The sequence below is a fragment of the Mesoplodon bidens genome (assembly GCF_964165515.1).
Source record: "Mesoplodon bidens genome assembly, chromosome: 9".
In the NCBI taxonomy this organism is placed as follows: domain Eukaryota; kingdom Metazoa; phylum Chordata; class Mammalia; order Artiodactyla; family Ziphiidae; genus Mesoplodon; species Mesoplodon bidens.
In genome coordinates, this window is record NC_138166.1 from 16,853,378 (window position 1) to 16,874,588 (window position 21,211).

At 35.8% G+C, this 21,211-nt stretch overlaps 1 protein-coding gene across 2 annotated transcripts in view; it reads left to right on the forward strand.

The window, feature by feature from the left end:
* Positions 1-21,211, forward strand: part of CDK13 (cyclin dependent kinase 13) — a 112,079-nt gene that overhangs the window by 70,108 nt on the left and 20,760 nt on the right. For both annotated transcript variants that reach the window (XM_081244907.1, XM_081244908.1), the window contains exons 6-9: positions 1,312-1,501; positions 2,867-2,923; positions 14,752-14,853; positions 14,947-15,024. In XM_081244907.1, coding sequence (XP_081101033.1) covers positions 1,312-1,501; positions 2,867-2,923; positions 14,752-14,853; positions 14,947-15,024 — 427 coding nt within the window. The remainder of the gene's footprint in view (positions 1-1,311; positions 1,502-2,866; positions 2,924-14,751; positions 14,854-14,946; positions 15,025-21,211) is intronic.

A 21,211-nucleotide genomic window follows, 5' to 3' on the forward strand; every position in this document is an offset into this window, starting at 1 on the left:
GTAGTATTTCTTTTTCTATTGCAGAGTCATTTAAATTTTACTTTCTAATTGTTTCTAATTTTAATTTCTAATTGTTGCTGGCTTATATAAAGTCTTTTCTTTTTTGTGTATGATTTTTTTCTAACGCAGCTACTTTTTTTTTTTCTTTTGGATCTTTTAGAATCGTCATCTCATCTACCAATAATCAAGTTTTTGTCACTTTCAGTATTTATACTTTGTTTTTAATTTTACTTACTAACTTCTAGAATAGTTAGTAATAATGAACATTCTTGTCTTGTGTACAGCATCTGGCATTTTACTATTAAATATAACAATAGTTGTTGGTTTCAGAGAGGTACCATTATAAACTTTTAGGAAAGAATCTTTCTATTCCAAGTTTTCTGTGAAATCTTTGCTCTGTTCTGTTTTTTTTTTTGGCCGTGCCACACAGCTTGCAGGATCCCCTGGACCAGGGATCAAACCTGGGCCCCGCTGTGAAAGCGCTGTGTCCTAACCACTGGACCGCCAGGGAATTCCCTTTGCTCTGTTTTTAATCACAGACTGATCATGAACTTTCTTCAGATGCCTTTTTTTGGCATATTGATAACTTTTTTACTTTGAAAGATAGATATATTGAATTTTATTAGCTTTTCCATTCTTGAATTAATAAATTAAGCTGCCTGATTGAGATATTTGTAGATATTCAATTTGTGCAAGTTTCATTTAGGAATTTTGAATCTATTGTATGTATGTTGTGTATGTGCTATGTGCTATTTTAGGTTTTAGTAGCAGGATTAATAAGCCGGTATTATAAAATAAAGTTGTAATTTGTATGCTTTCAAATGTTCTGGAGCTGTATAAAAGAATTAAATTATATGTTTATTGAAAACTTAATAGAAGTCATCTAAAGCCCGACTGGGCCCAGACTCTTTTTTTTTTTATTAAAAGTAATTCTTATAACATCTTTAAATTTTCTTTAATGAACTATACAGATTTTATTCAGCTTCTGCTGAGAGACAATTTGTTCAATATGTAAAACAGCTAAGAATTTATTTTACATCAATCATACCCAGAAACCATGCAGTGTGGAAATTAGCAGTGTTGATTTTATATCATAGCAGTTTTCTTTGGGAGAAGAAAACTGGCTAGATAGTTCCTTGGGATGGTATTGATATTAAATTCAGAGAGAAGAGGATGAACATTATTAAATGACAGAAGTAGCAGTTCTTTTCAAGGATTAATTTTCTCCCCAGCATTTTATTTTTTAAAAACTCTGAACCTATAGAAAAGTTGTAAGAACAAAATCTTTAATGTATTAATTGTTGTCCTTAGGTGCATTTTATCTGGTGTTTGAATATATGGACCATGATCTGATGGGACTACTGGAATCAGGCTTGGTTCATTTTAATGAAAATCACATAAAGTCATTTATGAGACAGCTCATGGAAGGTCTGGATTATTGTCATAAGAAGAACTTTTTGCATCGAGATATTAAGTGTTCAAATATTCTTCTAAATAATAGGTATGATATGAGTTTGATATATATATATTTAAAATTAGTCTTTTATAATGTATACCTTGATTCTGTTAAAAAGATTTAAAATTTAGGTTTTTATTGCTCAGACTATTTTAACAAAATCAATATTACAGCTTGGGCTACGTCTGAAGTTGTGTTAAACATACTTCAGTTAATTAACTTCCAATAATAGTTTGTAATGTATGTAAAATAATACTTAGTTGACTTGTTGAAGTTCCATCCATCCCCTCAATCCAAGCAATTTAATAGGATTAATTGGATCAAACCTCTAAAGAACTTTACAGTCCCTTTGACCTTATATAAATAGGGGTTTTCGAGTCATAAAGACCTGAGTTTGAATCCACATAATAGTTTGAATCAATATACTAGTATACATAAACCATATATTAGTTTAAGTGACCTTGGGCAAACTACTTAACCACTCCTTTTCTTTTGTTGTTGTTGCTCAGTAACAGCTGTCATACCTCCATGGGGGGGCAGGGAGGGAGGGAAGTAATAAAGATTATAGGCACCCCCCCCAACCAAAATACTTAGTTGACCCTCTCATTTGATAGTCTTCCAAATAATGTGAATGGTTCTTCTAATAATTAATTATGTGATTTCAGTTTTAGGTTAAGAATAGGTTTTAGCATCTTTTTTAATTTGGAATTTTTTTAAAAAACAGTCATCACAGTTTTAAAGTGAACTTTTTTTGAAGTGTATATGCACGTACATACATACATACATATTCTAAGCTTATGTTAAATATTTCACTGACAGCATAATCTGAACTCTGATAATTCTCTTGTAATTGGTACTATTTGTTGGTTTAAGTGAGGCATGCCTGGTCCTGATTTTAGTTAGTAGAAGGTGTTCTGTAGAGCACCATGTCACTCTTAAGAACTGGAAAGTTAAACATAAATTTAAAATGATGTGATTCATTTCTTGCGCATTATTGTCTGGAATTGAACAAATAATTTGTCTTATTACTAAAGTAGTATGAATTACCTCATTTTGTTTTATTTTCATTGAAGTGTACTTTTCTAAATAGGAACTGAATAGTACTGAGAAACTGTTATATTAGTACTATTATTACTATATATAATAATATAGTATATATATCATAATAATATAACAACAGTATAGTGTAATAGTAGCTGAAATTATCCAAAGAAAAGTACTAATTTTTGCCTTATATTGTTGTGAGTTTATCTATTTGCCTTTTCCTGTAGAACCTTGGGTACTGCAGTATAATCGAAGTTTCAGTTATATCAGTGAATTTTTGGTTAGTTCTAGGAATAGAACATGAATATGTAAGATCAATTCAGAGTAGACTAATATTTTTTGTTCATTTTATCTTCCTTCCACCAGAGGGCAGATAAAACTTGCAGATTTTGGACTTGCTCGGTTGTATAGCTCAGAAGAAAGGTAAGAATATTTTCAAATGAATATTATAGACATTAGTGACCAGTTTTAGAAGCTATATTAAGAATACCATATTGATAGTTTATTTTTTAACAAAAGGGAAATTTTCTTTTCATGGTTAAATACATAAAATAATGAAGTTTTATACCATGTTGGGTTGACTATTTTAATTACAAAATTTTATACATTAAATCAATGTAAAAATAATAGATTTTTTCATACTTAGAGGTAAATATAATTTCTTTTAAAATGTGCCATTTAAAATGTTTCTTAAATGAACTTAGGAATTTTTAATTAAAATTCATGCTTAAATTTCTAATGCATGTCCAGACATTAAGATGTTTGTAATTTTTGTGTTTAATGAAAAACCTTAGTAAATGCTTTTTATGTTACATGTTTAAACTTGTATATTTTGTTTTAATTATTATTTTGGACTTACTTAAAACTTTTTTTTAACTGTAGTTATATCTATGTATAGATGTGTGTTTGTTTTAAACTCCCTAGAACCTTTTATTTAAACAAACTATTGTGAGGAAGTTCAGTGTATAACTTCTTTATGTGGAACTTCTGTGGCTAAAGTTAGGGATTCGTATCCCACTTGGCTCATTTTGTGCCTGATGGTAGTGAAATTGATTTGTCTTATTAGGATTATTCTTAGAAGAATAATACGGAATTTCAAAATAAAGTATTTTTGTGAAGTAGGGAATTTTATATAAACTATGAAATTAACTGGGTTTAATATCTCCAGTTTATTAGCCCATTCCTTTCTTGTCAGGCAGCATTATTTCTTTATATATAATATATATACATATATGTATAAATTCCTTATGACAGTTCTCTAATTTATTTAGTATAATCATAATTGGATATAATAAAATATCAGTTAATTGGAATTCTTAGCAATAGTTATTTATGTTCACTGAATCTTTGCCAGTTTCTGGTTAGTTGAAAAAAAATCCCCTTTTTGAATTTTTTTTTAAGAGTGAAAACTTTGTTTGTTTTTTAATCTTGCAGCGCCTGTGACATAATTCTGAAAATAATTTTTAGTGTTTAGAGGTTTTTAAATGGTATGTTTTGGATACATTAGAGTTCTGTTAAACTCAGACTGTGGTATGGACAGCTTGTTATGGACAGGGCTCCAGTCCCCTATACCTACTTTAGCCAGAGTTTTTCGGCCTTTATTTAACTTACTACACTTCTAATTAATATTTTATTTTAAGAAAAGGTTGTATGTTTTTGCTTGTTTGTTTGTTTGAAGTTGTTCTAGAGCTTAACAGCTCTAACCCTCATTTTGCGTTTGAGAAAACAGAGACCTAGAAAGGGTTGAGTGACTTGAAAGATCCAAAAATATTTGTTAGTATCATCAAGAGTGTATAGCTCAAAGTTTCCAACTCCCAATTATTTATTCTTTCCATTGTGTATAATACTGCCTTTCGGTAGAATTTCAAGGAAAAAAATAAATTGGTCCTTAAGTATACTTAACCCAAAACTTCACTTGAAGTATACTTTTTGAATGACTAAATTTCAATGACTATTCTTTAGGGGGCAATTCTTCTTAATTAAGGATTCTACCTGCTTAGCTGGTTAACTGAGATTTCACTGTAGTTTGGTTATCCTTTCTTAATAGAAGTATATGTCTATCATACTTTGACTATAAATCCCTTTCTTCTTGTTTTCATGTTAGGTTTCAGTGGAGATGGAGAACAGCTAAATTACCATTTTCCATCTCATAGATTCTTTTTATGCAGATATTTGTTCACGTTGGAATAGATATGTTCCAGAAGAGCTGACTGTAGAGCCAGATTTTATATGTCAAAATCCATTTTCCCATTGATTTTTTTTTCTCTTTTAAAATGGAATGTTGGGTTTCAATGGAGTGTCAGGGGTGTGGCGTGTTCACTGAACCTTGGTCCCCATTGCCTTGCTGAATTGATATAAGAATTTTAAACTTAAGGAAGTAGGAAATTTAAAATCCCATAACTTTGCATCTTCAGGTAATGTATACTGAAATTTTCTGCTTAATCAAATTTGTAAGTTAAAAACTTGGTATATCATTTTGTTTTATAAGCAAATATCCTTTCCTTCAGGGTTATGTATGTCTTTAAAACTACTCTTTTTCAGATTCGAATAATTCCAATTTCTTTAAAATCAGAGAAGTAGGCTTAATTTAATAGAATGACTTTAAAATACATATACTGTTCTAGTAAATTTTAATAACATACTGAAATTCACTGCCTTTAGCAGATTCACTGTATTATCCTAAGTTTTCTAGATATTTCTTGAAATAAACATACAGCAAATGATTTCCATCCATATTTCTTTGTTATTATAAGCAGAAAGAAACCATAATACCCCCATCCAAATATTTTTTTTTTTTGCGATACGCAGGCCTCTCACTGTTGTGGCCTCTCCCGTTGCGGAGCACAGGCTCCGGACGCGCAGGCTCCGTGACCATGGCTCACGGGCCCAGCCGCTCCGCGGCATGTGGGATCTTCCCGGACCAGGGCACGAACCCGTGTCCCCTGCATCAGCAGGCGGACTCTCAACCACTGCGCCACCAGGGAAGCCCCCAAATATTTTTTGAAGTATTTTCTAAGTAATTAGCTATTACAGGTAGAATGAAGTGTTCAAGAAATTATTGTAGGGTTTCTTGTTTTTTTCAAAATAGAGCAGATTTCAGCTTATCACTGTAATAGCATCAATTACATCTCTCTCACTTATTTGATTTGGTATATCTTTTTTTTAAAATAATTAATTTTTATTTTTGGCTACGCTGGGTCTTTGTTGCTGCGCCCGGGCTTTCTCTAGTTGCAGTGAGCGGGGGCTGCTCTTGATTGCAGTGCGTGGGCTTCTCATTGCGGTGGCTTCTCTTGTTGCAGAGCACAGGCTCTAGGTGCACGGGCTTCAGTAGTTGTGGCACATGGGCTCAGTAGTTGTGACTCACGGGCCCTAGAGCGCAGACTCAGTAGCTGTGGTGCACGGGCTTAGTGGCTCCATGGCATGTGGGATCTTCCCACGCCAGGGATCGAACCCGTGTCCCCTGCATTGGCAGGTGGATTCTTCACCACTGCACCACCAGGGAAGTCCCGGTATATCTTTTTTGAATATGAGGAAAACTTGATGGAACTACAGCTGGTATGTAGGAATTGAGCATGGGGTTGTGGGTGACCAGTATGGATCTCCTCTGTCATGTGTGCTACAATAGAGGAAAGGAGAACCACTGGGCTAAAATTAGGGGGGAAAATGACTCCTTTAAACTTGAAGAATTATTTTCTTGTTTTGAACATCAGTATTCATGCTTTGCTCTATTTGGCCTTGGGAAATATAGAACTTGAGAACAGAGGTTTTTGCCTCATTTCTTCATATCTGTTCAGTTTTTTTTTTTTTTTTTGCGGTATGCGGGCCTCTCACTGTTGTGGCCTCTCCCGCTGCGGAGCACAGGCTCCGGACGCGCAGGCTCAACAGCCATGGCTCACGGGCCCAGCCGCTCCGCGGCATGTGGGATCCTCCCAGACCGGGGCACGAACCCGTATCCCCTGCATCGGCAGGCGGACTCTCAACCACTGCGCCACCAGGGAAGCCCTGTTCAGTTTTTTAGTAGCTGTTTTTTTTTTTTTTTTTTTTTTTTTTTTTTTTTTTTTTTTTTTTTTTTGCGGTACGCGGGCGTCTCACTGTTGTGGCCTCTCCCGTTGCGGAGCACAGGCTCCGGACGCGCAGGCTCAGCAGCCATGGCTCACGGGCCTAGCCGCTCAGCGGCATGTGGGATCTTCCCAGACCGGGGCACGAACCCGTGTCCCCTGCATCGGCAGGCGGACTCTCAACCAGTGCGCCACCAGGGAAGCCCTAGTAGCTGTTTTAAGTCCATCTTTCCCCAAGACTTTTAGCCACAATGATAAATCCTCTTCTGAGTTTTTATTTTACCAAAGTCTTAGCTACAATGCTTTTCCAAGTAATGGAGTATCTTTTTCTCTTTATGTGACCGTCTCATATGAAAAAATATGCACTTTACATGTAAGTTGAAATTAATTTCACTTTCTAGAGAAGAAACTAACTTAACACATTTACTTTTTTAATGGAAGGAACTCAAAATCCTAAGGCCTAAATCAAGAAACTTTGGCTCTAGTCCTGGCATTTTCATTTTACCAGTTGTGAAATATTGGACAAGTCACTTAATATCTCTGTATGTCATTATTCTCAACTTTAAGATGAAGGATTTCAAATCTCTAAGATATTTATAGTGTATTGGAAAGCATTTCTTTCGTGGTTCTGAGTTACAGTGAACAAAATAGCTTTTTAAACATTTTTGAAGGCAATATCGCCATCTAGTGGCTTTTCATAAAATTGCCATTAAAACCAAAACTAAATTTTCCCAAACCTATGTAGGGTGTGAATGGAAGAATTACCTCTTGCTGCTTGTCCAGGGACTAGATGAAATTATATTCAGAATTAAAATTGCCTCCTTGGTGCTGGTCTTTTTACTTTTGTTCTTGTCTTTTCACTACATCTAGGATTGTAGTTATTTTAAAGACAGGGATCATTATTTTAAACTTTTGTGTTTTATATGCCTTAAAGCATAAAACACATTCATAGTAACTGCTCGTTTAAGTCTGATCCTTCAAATGTTATATTAATTATATTAATATTAATTGTTGGCCCTTCAAATATTATATTTTATTTTTGCCAAATGAAGTATGCTCATTTAGTCTTCTAGAAAGTTGTGTGATATTTCCATTTCTGAATCTCCCTTAAAGCTCCTCATGTATCTAATAAAGTCTATAAATGCAAAATATTTTGATAGCATCAAATATTTAACGTTACCTGAGATTTCATGAAAGTTTTATGAGACTTTACACTTTAATATCTTGTTAACCACATTAAAGTAGAAGGTTTGAAAAATAAAAGAAGTATTGCTGGTGGTGGTGCCACTTCCCTAGTAGACAAAGAAATAGTGTCTGCTTTCTTTTCAAAAACTTAATGAGACTTATTTACAGACGAAGATATTCAGTAGAAGTTGAAATTCAGAATATTTAATGTCGAGACCATTATTTCTGGATTTTTACAAAGGTAGTTTCTAGCCGTCCAAGAGGAACAGCTTGTTGGAGTTACTGTTTTCTTTTTCTAATTTAATGTCAGAGGGATTTTATGTGTGTGTGTTTTGCTAGGTTATGGAATTATTGCTTGGGATTTAACTTTAATTGTGGGAATAAATTGGAGTGGTTATTTTTCTATTCTTAGGGTTTTCTTTTTAAAGTATTAATTTATTCTGTAACACCTAAGAACCTCACTATATGTTTTTCCATCCTGTTTCTTTTTCAGTAGGGATGAATTTGTTTTTTGTGAAAAGACTGGGTAGATATCTCAATAATGTAATTTTTTTTTTAGTTCATGAAAGAAAAAAAAAAAACATCGCATGTGTGATGTCACATCAGTTTGTGTTTTCTCTTTGGATGTAAACAGGACCGTCTTTAGGATGTTGACAGTGGGTAGCCAAACCTAGTAGCCCAAGTCCTAAATGTTCAATTTTGAGGATTCTGGATTTTATTTATCTGTCTAACTTTGGATGATCTATTTTCATTATTACATCGGTACTTTAGTTTTCTTGGGATTTAAATGTCCTAGTTTCAAAACAGTTTCAGTGTCTTATACTTCTGTCTTTACATTGGTAAACACAACAACCTAATCATACCGTGGAATATTTTCTTCATAATACTATAAACGAATATTGAATTGGGTGATTTGAGATTGGCTTTATTCTCTGCTAACTCCACCCACCTTGGAATGTTCTTTTATGATTAAAGTCCTTCTGTCTGCATACTTTCTCAGTGTTTGCTTTTTCCTCATTAAGCACTAAGGAAAAAAGTTAGGTATGGCACCTATTTTGTAAAAATTTTGAGTAAATTATCATGAATTTTCCCTTGAGTTTAATAAAACCATCATTTTCATTGTCTTTTGTCAGTGTTAACTTTGAAAAGTACATTAAAAAGCTTATTTAGGGCTTCCCTGGTGGCGCAGTGGTTGAGAGTCCGCCTGCCGATGGGGACACAGGTTCGTGTCCCGGTCCGGGAAGATCCCACATGCCATGGAGCGGCTGGGCCCGTGAGCCATGGCCGCTGAGCCTGTGCGTTCCGGAGCCTGTGCTCCGCAACGGGAGAGGCCACAACAGTGAGAGGCCCGCATACCGCAAAAAAAAAAAAAAATTTAAAACCTTTAAAACATAATTACTGCAGCACTATCTTCTTGAAAGTTTTTTTGCCAGCTCTGTTCTCTCCCTGGCTCTATCTCCTAGCTCTAGAAAATGAGCATTTGCTCAGCCTTCTCAGGGAACTGATAGTTCAGTGCGGGCAGAGCAAGAGCCAAGTAATAATTTTGTAGGTCTTGTGTGGATATTCTCCCAGAGGCAGCAGTGTGTATTGAAGGTGTAAACATTGGCATTTTATTTTATACTATCACTTTGACTGCACTTTGGAAAGTAGATTGACCTTGTAAGTCTGCAAGCAAGGGCAGTCAGTTAGAAAGGGGTTGCAATAAACCTAGGTAGGATATGGGGGACTTACTTCCCTGGCTGTCCAGCGGTTAAGACTTCGCCTTCTATTACAGGGGGTGCGGGTTTGATCCTTGGTCGGGGAGCTAAGATCCCACATGCCTTGTGGCCGAAAAACCAAAACATCAAAGAGAAGCAATTTTGTAACAAATTCAATAAAGACTTTAAAAATGGTCCACATCAAAAAAAAAGTAGTGATTATTAAAAAAAACAAAACAAAACCTAGGTAGGATAATTATGGCTTTAACTAGGCATAGGTGTTAGAAAGATGGAGATGAATTATATCATAAGATATAGAATAGTTAGAACTTGATGGTTGACTATTGTGTTGGTAGACACATCCTGCCTTTACCCCTACAGTAAGATTTCTGCTTAAGGAATTGTATAAATGGTTTATTAATTAGGAGAAGCTAAACTTAAAACAAAGAGAACCTCAAAATTCAGTGGCTTAAAGAATAAGAAGTTTATATTTCTCACTCAGTAATCTGGAGCAGTTGTTACTTTACCTTGCTGCACAATTGATAATATTTCACCATATTGTTTGATCAAATGGTGACTCTGCTTCATACAGTCATTTAAGGATCCAGATTGGAAGATTTGCTGCCTTTCTTCACATGCTTTCCAAGTCTATCACCATGTCTGTCAGCTAGAAGCTAGAAAAGAGGAGGGAGGGGTGTTACGAGCCAGGCCAAGAAATGGCACCTGTGTTCACGTTCCATTGGCGAGAACTTGGTCATGTGGCCACACCTAACTGCAGTGAGGGTGGGAAATGTAGTGTAGGTGGGCAGCTCCCATTGAAGAAGGGAAGAACAGATTTTAGAAGACAGCTTAGCAATCTCTGCCATAAACTGTGATGCTGTTTGCTGAGACAGGAAACGGGAATCAGGTTTATGGCAGAAGATATAAATTTCCTTTTGGATATGTTAAAATACAGGTACTTATAAGACCTCTAAATTTGCATGTGTAATAGGAATACGCAAGTGATCCTAAGGTAACATCAGTTGGAAAAAAATTACTTATGTTTTTCTGTAGCAATGTTATGGTACAGAAATTTAAGTCATTTTTCTGAGAAAAAATCAAAAGGAGGAAAGTAGGGTAAAATTAGAAGGGAATGGGGAAAGGGCATGAGGGAAAAGACTGTGTTTATTGTTATGTAGTTATGGCATAAATCAGTTGATTAAAAAATATTGATAAGTACTTACTGTATGCCAGACACTGACCTAGGTAATACCTATTGGCTGCGTAGTAGAGATATGAAAGACAGATCAATCCCTGGTCTCATTACATAGTCATGAAAGAAGGTAGACAACGAACCTGTTGGATAGCGGAAAGAATTTAAAGTGCCAAGTGCTACAAAGCAAATAAAATAGTTTCTGTAAGGACACTATGAGCTTGGGGGTGGCTGCTTGGCTAATTTTGGCTAAGGCAGTTAGGATAGAATTCTTTGAGAAGTAAAAGTGAGCTAAGACCTGAGTGATGAGAAGAGGATAACTTAATGAAGACCTAGGCAGATAACATTCCAAGTAGAAGGAACTCAGCAACTGCAAGGCCTGGAAACAGACTTGGAAAGTTTAAGGGGGCCAAGATGTTGCCCAGTGTAAAAATAGGAAGTGAGATACTCCAGGGTATAGTCTTATCACCTGAGGTAAAGTATAAATTTTATTTAGTTGCAGTGGGAGATCATTGGACAGTTTAAGCAACTAACTGATATGACTTGGTTTTATGCTTATAAGTGGGGGAGGAAAGCTAGAGATCGAGACCAGGAAACTAATTAAGAGACTGTTGCAGTAGTACCAGAAAAAAGATAATAGTGGCTCCGACTAAAAGTTGGTAGTGGCTCAGATTTCCTTGAAATCGTGGGAAATGGTTGCATTTAGGACCTATTTGGATGTAGAGTTGACAGAAGTTGTTGATAGATTAGATGTGAGATTTGAAGGAGAAAGGAAACAAGGATGACTCCTGGGTTTTTGACCTTAGAAGTTGGGTTGGTATTAAAAATAGGTCCCAAATTTCTTTTGTAGTTTTGGTAGGTGTTTACGTAGTGGATTCTGAAGGAGACATGGCATTTGGGCATACTATGAATTTAGTTAGCTGAACTCTTTCCATGTTTTTCTCAAAAATATAAGTTATGCTCTAAAATAAGTGTAGACTTTATGTATTGTTGGAAAAGTGAAGCATTTTAAAGCTAATTTAGGTATTTCCTATTATATGGTGTTTTTTTCATTTCTTAGAATGGTCTTTAACAGAGTTATCAACTGTGGTTTGTGAATTTTAATTTGGATTATCCAGAATCTCCAAATATCTAAAATCTTGCTCCGATCATCTGTTTGCCTTTTACCTATTCAGACCAGACAGGAGGCTGAGCTGCCTGCCAGCCTGGGGATATACCTTTAAGGCAGTGCTCCTTGTGGTGTGTAGGGTAGGGAAGACCATTATCACGTCACACCTCCGCTGAAGGGCAAAGTGTTGGAATCTATTACTGAGCAGATAATCTTTGATCTCTATTCTGTTGATATTTCATTGATTGTAAAGAGAAATGTTGGGATGGTACTTTGTTTTACAAAAAATATATATCAGTTTGAATATTTATTTACTTCATAAATGAAAGAATTTCCACAAGTTAGAGGTTATATTAGTGTTTTAAAATTGAGCTTTCTATGTCAAATTTTACTGTTGAATGTTTCCAGTCTTTACGTAGTTCTTATTTTTCTTCTGACAGAAACTGAGCATTTGGATATATTTGGAAAAGCTATTAATTGGTATATATTAAGTACTTTTGCTGTACACTTAGAAGTGTAGTTCATTTAGTTCTATGTTTAATCATTTTTGAAAATGTACTAAATATTTTCACTTCTGAATTTGATGAAAGTTAATGAAAAAGTGAACTAGTCTAATTTTAACTGCTAAAAAGATGACTGTGTTCTAAATGTTGCCTAGAACTTGATATATAATATGGTTAAAAACCAAAATTCAACTGAGTAAATTCGAAGATCTAATTGGTTTTATTAAACACTTCCTGAATCAGGCCACATCCCACCTAGTAAGTAGAAGGGAGCTCTGAGGAGCTATACAAAATGGAAGGTTTTTAAAGGCAGAAGGGGGCAGGGACAAGAAAGTTATACTAGCAGAAAGCAGATTGGCAAGGTCACTTTCCTTTAAGGGATGGGAGGGGTCTGTGTGGCAGGTGACCTCGATAGTGCTGACCAGGAAATTCCAGACCGATTGATTAAGATGCCTGTCCTGGGAGGGGCTGAATCTGCAGTTAGGTTAGGTAGTAAGTCTTGGTTTGCTGGTGTGGGAGTTACACAAGTAACTCCATTTTGGATCTGTTGTTTCTTTTTAACACACATATAAAATAATCTTTTATTTAAATATAAAATTTACTAATCTTAATTTGTGTAATTTCTCCACATAATACAGCAGACTTTTATTTTTTAAAAATATATTTTAAAACATTTCTAAACATAAAAAGATAAAAAATTAACTATTTACTGACAGATTTACATTAATTTAAACATTTTTCTTGAGACTGTAGATACCTAGTTATACCTTAGTAGCAAGACCATAGGTTTCACATACTCATAGACCTTTGAAATGTTTTAGAAAACTACTTATCATAATTTTCCCAGACTTTGTTCCCCCACCCAGCTAATTCATGTATGTCACCTAAAGTTGCAGGGCCATATACAGTAAAAGGTCTGACCTATGCCCAACATTGTTCTGGGCTTAGTGTGGGGGTACTATTTTTTTCATAATAAAGAATGGTCTCTGAGGTCTTTTGATTTTTTGGGAACATAGAGAAAACAAAATAGTTCATTACAGTGGTAAGTATGGTGTAAATTTAAGAATATGAAAACAAATCTTTCTTTAAAAATAAATCTGTTGTTAATAAAAGATTAGACTTTATGGAGATGGGTCTTTCACCATGTTTTAAAGGAGGTATAGGCTTGAATGAGAAAAATGGGAAGGAATTTCAAATTTAAAAGGTGTTAAGACATAAAGAGGTGAACATATTTTTAAATGATTACATCCAGCTTAATTAGAATAGCTAGAGTTTAAAAGATTTCCTCGTTATGTGAAGATAAGTGATGCTAGTGAAAACAAGCAAAAATCGCTAAGAAAAGTAATTTAATAATGTTAGAAAAATCTAATCCTAGTTGGCTATCGAAAACATACTTCTTAGACTATCTTCTCTTTTCACAATTTATACCAAAGTCAAGTATCCTTTTTTCCTGACTTTGGCACACTGTTACTATAGTCCTATCTGTGGTAATGCTGTGGTGTCCTCAATGGCTTACAGTCTAAGTGTTTAAATTATTTGGAGAAATTTGGCAGTGTGGGAGCAGGCTACTCAGGTCTTAGGCTGCCTGGAACTTCAGACCTACAGTTGGCAAGAGGGAATTGCTTTATAAATTATATGCTCCTTTTTTTCCTTCCCCAAACTGGTCCGAGTCCAAGCCAACCTCAGGTAACTGGGCTTGGAATACAGCCATTCTGGGAAATTTCCTGTGATATAGCCTTTGCATCCTTGTGATTTGGAGGATATTTGGAAAGGAAGAGAAGTTTAGAATTGACCTAAAGACATACGTGATCACACAGAACAGTCGAAGAACTACCTCTAACTTCTTAGACCGTCTTTACTCATGTGAGTCAGCTACAACAGGATCATTCTCGGAGGAGTGAAAACACTTATACAGCTTACTAGATAATATCTTCCATGACAAAGTGGTAGTAGTATATATACGTATGTCCTCATTGTCAGAAGGTGACAAAGGAATCATCTGATAAAGTATCTTCCCTATCATTAGTGGTTCCTGGCAGAGTAGACCCGAACTACTACAGTCTACATTTCTGTACTTTCTAGTCACATACCAAAGTGGGTTAAAATCAATGAAATATTGCCAAGGAAAGATATGCCCAGTTGAAAACTTTTGTTAGGTGGTGGTTACAGTTTGAACTGTATCTTGCCATACATTAGTGATTTGCCAGATTTGGTCAAAATCATCAATGCCAACAGTTGATATAAAGATCTTTCTTTGACCGTATTACAGTTAAAAGGAGCCAACAACTTTTAATTTTTATATATTAAGGGAATTTTTCAGGTAATCACATTGCTTTCAGATGTATTTTATGATCATATATTAGATGTCATAGCATGTCTGTAGGCAGATGAAAGTAGTTTTAGTTAGGATTGTAGGATTGCTTTGATTAGGCAAAATAATATTTCTTAGAAGATTTTCTCTTATTCTAACACATACTAGCTCTAAAGAGTGCTTTCTGTGTTTTTTAGTCGTCCATATACCAACAAGGTCATCACTTTATGGTACCGTCCACCTGAACTGCTGCTGGGAGAAGAAAGATACACACCAGCTATTGATGTATGGAGCTGTGGGTAAGATAGGCTTATTGACTGGTTAATTTACTTGAAACTTGGTAGTGAAGTAAAATCATACCATTTGGTAATGGTGGATATTTTTCCCATTAGATGTATCCTTGGTGAACTCTTCACTAAAAAACCTATATTTCAAGCAAATCAGGAGCTTGCACAACTAGAATTAATAAGGTAAGCTTGTGATTTTAATATTTGTAATATCTGTAGGAAATTAAAATTTTTTCACGCTTGTGTTTCTAGGAGAACATCATGTTTCTGTTGAAGGCTGATGATTGCTGAATGGAGGAGAAACTAGAATGCAGGCGCTCTGATAATTGTTCAAGTAAAATTAAGGATCTTAAAGTCCCTAGATATTTTGTGATTAGATTAATGTGTTTGAGTCCCTAAAGATAAGACTGGGAAGGAGGAATGAATATGAGGGGGGAGAGAATGAATGGTAGATTCTGTTTTTTTTGGAGTGTGGCAGTATGGAAGAATTAATGTTTGGGGATATTTTAAAGAAATACTCTTTTACATATGTATATGCACATGTGTTTATATGTATATGTGTATGCAGACACACCAAAATACATCTATGTACTCACTAGCATAGGTCTTCATTATTTGGAGCCTATTATAGGACCTAGGTCATAGGACTTACGTGTTAATCATCTCTCTCTTTATCTAATATTTTAAATAAATTTCTTTTTTATAAAAGAGCTTTGGTTTCCATATATAATAATATTAATTTGCAACTTGTAAGATGTGCATGAGTGTTTCAAAATATGGATGAGAATTTTCAAGGAAGATATTGGTATAAGGCACATACATACCCATGTACTGTGAACCTTCCCTTCAGCAGAGGTATTGGACTAATTGCTGCTCTACATTCCATCTGTAAATAATACTAGCTTGATAACATAGCAAGCTGAATACTTGCAGCTAGTAGATTACCACTCTATAGTAAGACTACGTATTTATTCCACCAGTTGAAGAGTATGACGACCAAGAGGTAGTTTCCCATTTTGTATACAAACATTTTATTATTGTACATATGTTGTTTAATTAACTATAGACAGATGCAGTGCTTTGCAAAGACTTAACAGAGTTGGCTAATGTAGAATCCCATTCAGTGAGTCCTCTGATGAAAGAGAAGGCCATGGCCCTGTGTCAGAAAGTTGGGAAATAAATGCACATTTATACATTTTTAGTCAAAATAAAATGTTTAAATCATGTATCTGTGTATCTTTCTTTTTCTTTCTTTTTTTTTTTTGGTAATGATTTTCTCTAACCCATTTTTTCAGTTAGCCAACTATTGTTCCTAATTGTATTGGATACTAAGGGTTTCTATTAATGATGTTAGTATTTATTTCGTTTATACATGATACAAGTATTGTTTTAGGAATTTCACCTGAATTACTTCAGTTAAGTTGTGTCTTGTTTTTATAGTTAAGAAAACTGAACCTTACAGAGGTGAAGAATTTGCTCAGAGTCATACAACTAGCAAGTGGCAAAATTGAGATTTGAATCTAGATAGTTTTACCTTACTATCTAAACTTATAACCAATTCTCTATACTATGTAGGAAATAAAACTTCCTGGAACTTTTAGTTGGTATGACACAAACACCAAGAATTAACAAAGACAGCATGAAAAATTTCTGCAGAATATTAATACAAAATTTCTAAAAGGAGTGATTAGCCAGTAGTATGTAATGTTTTATTAAAAATTAACTTGCAGAGTCAAGTAGGGTCATCTTAAGAATACAAGAATGTTTTAGTTTTAGGAATTCCATTATTATAATTCATCATTTTAATAGACGTAAAATAATATGTCTATCTTGATAGTGTTGAGTAGGCATTTGCTGAAATTATAAACTGCTAGTTAAGTGTAGAGGCATATTTCTTTAACACAATAAAATATGTATCACAAACGGACTAAATAATATTTAGTGGTGAAATACTAGAAGTAAAGGCAAGAATGAGAAAAAATTGACTAGCAGTATCATTTTAAGAGTGTTTTAGAAGCACTAACTAGTTAACTAGTAGTGTTAGAAAAGTGAACCCAATAAAAGGTATACTATCATAATTTGTATCTGATAGCATTGCATACATGCAGCGTGCAAGGAAATCACCTGAAATTCCTTGAATAAAAAATTTCTAAAGCAATAGCCTTTAAAGACTATGTACCAGTAATAACCAGTTAGAAACATAGGGAGTGGAGAGCATGTTTAACAAAACCACCACCATATATACTCCAGGAATATTGAAAACTGTAATGTTTCACCTAAAATTGTAAAGAAGATTTGAATAAGTGTTGGAGAGGCATATCTCATTTTTGGCTAGGAAGCCTTTTTTTTAAACATCTTTATTGGAGTATAATTGCTTTACAATGGTGTGTTAGTTTCTGCTTTATAACAAAGTGAATCCGCTGTGCATATACGTATATCCCCATATCTCCTCCCTCTTGCGTCTCCCTCCCACCCTCCCTATCCCACCCTTCTAGGTGGTCACAAACCGCCGAGCTGATCTCCCTGTGCTATGCGGCTGCTTCCCACTAGCTATCTATTTTGGTAGTATATATAAGTCCATGCCACTCTCTCACTTCATCCCAGCATACCCTTCCCCCTCCCCGTGCCCTCCAGTCCATTCTCTACATCTGCATCTTTGATCCTGTCCTGACCCTCGGTTCTTCATAACCATTTTATTTCTTTAGATTCCATATATATGTGTTACCATATGGTATTTGTTTTTCTCTTTCTGACTTATTTCACTCTGTATGACAGACTCTGTGTCCATCCACCTCACTACAAATAACTCAATTTTGTTTATTTTTATGGCTGAGTAATATTCCATTGTATATATGTGCCACATCTTCTTTATCCATTCATCTGTCAGTGGACACTTAGGTTGCTTCCATGTCCTGGCTATTGTAAATAGAGCTTCGATGAACATTGTGGTACATGACTCTTTTTGAATTATGGTTTTCTCAGGGTATATGCCCAACAGTGGGATTGCTGGGTCATATGGTAGTTCTATTTGTAGTTTTTTAAGGAACCTCCATACTGTTCTCCATAGTGGCTGTATCAGTTTACATTCCCACCAACAGTGCAAGAGGGTTCCTTTTTCTCCACACCCTCTTCAGCATCCATTGTTTATAGATTTTTTGATGATGGCCATTCTGACTGGTGTGAGGTGATACCTCATTGTAGTTTTGATTTGCATTTCTCTAATGATTTAGTGATGTTGAGCATTCTTTCATGTGTTTGTTGGAAATCTGTATATCTTCTTTGGAGAAATGTCTATTTAGGTCTTCTGCCCATTTTTGGATTGGGTTGTTTGTTTTTTTGATATTGAGCTGCATGAGCTGCTTGTAAATTTTGGAGATTAGTCCTTCGTCAGGTGCTTCATTTGGAAATATTTTCTCCCATTCTGTGGGTCGTCTTTTCATCTTGTTTATGGTTTCCTTTGCTGTGCAAAAGCTTTTTATGTTTCATTAGGTCCCGTTTGTTTATTTTTGTTTTTATTTCCCTTTCTCTAGGAGGTGGGTCAAAAAGGATCTTGCTGTGATGTATGTCATAGAGTGTTCTGCCTATGTTTTCCTCTACGAGTTTGATAGTGTCTGGCCTTACATTTAGGGCTTTAATCCATTTTGAGTTTATTTTTGTGTATGGTATTAGGGAGTGTTCTAATTTCATTCTTTTACATGTAGCTGTCCAGTTTTCCCAGCACCACTTATTGAAGAGACTGTCTTTTCTTCATTGTATATTCTTGCCTCCTTTATCAAAAATAAGGTGACCTTATGTGCATGGGTTTATCTCTGGGCTTTCTGTCCTGTTCTGTGGATGTATATTTCTGCTTTTGTGCCAGTACCATACTGTCTTGATTACTGTAGCTTTGTAGTATAGTCTGAAGCCAGGGAGCCTGATTCCTCCAGCTCCGTTTTTCTTTCTCAAGATTGCTCTGGCTATTCGGGGTCTTTTGTATTTCCATACAAATGGTGAAATTTTTTGTTCTAGTTCTGTGAAAAATGCCAGTGGTAGTTTGATAGGGATTGCATTGAATCTGTAGATTGCTTTGGGTAGTATTCTCATTTTCACAATGTTGATTCTTCCAATCCAAGAACATGGTATCTCTCCATCTATTTATATCATCTTTAATTTCTTTCATCAGTGTCTTACAGTTTTCTGCATGCAGGTCTTTTGTCTCCTTAGGTAGGTTTATTCCTAGATATTTTATTCTTTTTGTTTCAGTGGTAAATGGGAGTGTTTTCTTGATTTCACTTTCAGATTTTTCATCATTAGTGTACAGGAGTGCCAGAGATTTCTGTGCATTAGTTTTGTATCCTGCTACTTTACCAAATTTCATTGATTAGCTTTAGTAGTTTTCTGGTAGCATCTTTAGGATTCTCTATATATAGTATCATGTCATCTGCAAGCAGTGACAGCTTTACTTCTTTTCTGATTTGGATTCCTTTTATTTCCTTTTCTTCTCTGATTGCTGTGGCTAAAACTTCCAAAACTATGTTGAATAAGAGTGGTGAGAGTGGGCAACCTTGTCTTGTTCCTGATCTTAGTGGAAATGCTTTCAGTTTTTCACCATTGAGGATGATGTTGGCTGTGGGTTTGTCATATATGGCCTTTATTATGTTGAAAGTTCCCTCTGTGCCTGCTTTCTGGAGGGTTTTTATCATAAATCGGTGTTGAATTTTGTCGAAAGCTTTTTCTCCATCTATTGAGATGATCATATGGTTTTTAATCCTTCAATTTGTTAATACGGTGTATTACATTGATTGATTTGCATATATTGAAGAATCCTTGGATTTCTGGGATAAACCCCATTTGATCATGGTGTATGATCCTTTTAATGTGCTGTTGGATTCTGTTTGCTAGTATTTTGTTGAGGATTTTTGCATCTGTGTTCATCAGTGATATTGGCCTGTAGTTTTCTTTCTTTGTGACATCTTTGTCTGGTTTTGGTATCAGGGTGATGGTGGCCTCATAGAATGAGTTGGGGAGTGTTCCTCCCTCTGCTATATTTTGGAAGCGTTTGAGAAGGATAGGTGTTAGCTCTTCTTTAAATATTTGATAGAATTCACCTGTGAAGCCATCTGGTTCTGGGCTTTGGTTTGTTGGAAGATTTTAAATCACAGTTTCAATTTCAGTGCTTGTGATTGGTCTGTTCTTATTTTCTATTTCTTCCTGGTTCATCCTCGGAAGGTTGTGCATTTCTAAGAATTTGTCCATGTCTTCCAGGTTGTCCATTTCATTGGCATATAGTTGCTTGTAGTAATCTCTCATGATCTTTTGTATTTCGGCAGTGTCAGTTGTTACTTCTCCTTTTTCATTTCTAATTCTGTTGATTTGAGTCTTCTCCCTTTTTTTCTTGATGAGTCTGGCTAATGGTTTATCAATTTTGTTTATGTTCTGAAAGAACCAGCTTTTAGTTTTATTGACTTAGACTTAACTTAGTGTGTTTGGGGGTCTCCTTTTCACAGCCTGCAGGTTCGTAGTTCCTGTTGTTTTTGGTGTCTGTCCCCAGTGGCTAAGGTTGGTTCAGTGGGTTGTGTAGGCTTCCTGGTGGAGGGGACTAGTGCCTGTGTTCTGGTGGATGAGGCTGGATCTTGTCTTTCTCGTGGGCAGGACCACGTCCGGTGGTGTGTTTTGGGGTGTCTGTGACCTTGTTATGATTTTATGCAGCCTCTCTTCTAATGGGTGGGGATGTGTTCCTATCTTGCTAGTTGTTTGGCATAGGGTGTCCAGCACTGGAGCTTGCTGGTCGTTGAGTGAAGCTGGGTCTTAGCGTTGAGATGGAGATCTCTGGGAGAGCTTTTGCCGTTTGATATTGCGTGGAGCTGGGAGGTCTCTTGTGGACCAGTGTGCTGAACTCGGCTCTCCCACCTCAGAGGCACAGGCCTGACACCCGGCCGGAGCACCAAGACTCTGTCAGCCACACGGCTCTCTCTGGGCTTCTATTTCGGCAGCAGCAGTGTGACTCTGGACGGTGTGAGCCACTTTTTTCGCCAGTTGTCCAAGGAGAAGTGTGAGGGCGCCCAGTGTCTCTTGAAAGTGCAAAACCAGTGCTGTGGCTGTGCCCTCCTCCAGGATGCGCGGAAGCCTTCTCAAGATGAGTGGGGTAAAACCCGGGACGCTGTGGAAGCCGCCATCCTTAGGGAGAAGAACCTGAACCAGGCACTATTAGATCTGCGTGCCCTGGGTTCTGCCTGCCCCCCCCCCTTTTTTTAAGATGGCACTTCATCGTATATTAGTCATTATAGTCCTATTGAGAATTTCAAAAGACTTTTTTAAAACAACAGTTGATTTTAATGTTTATCTGGAGGCATGAACCTGAAAATAGCTAGGACAATTCTTAAAAAATAAG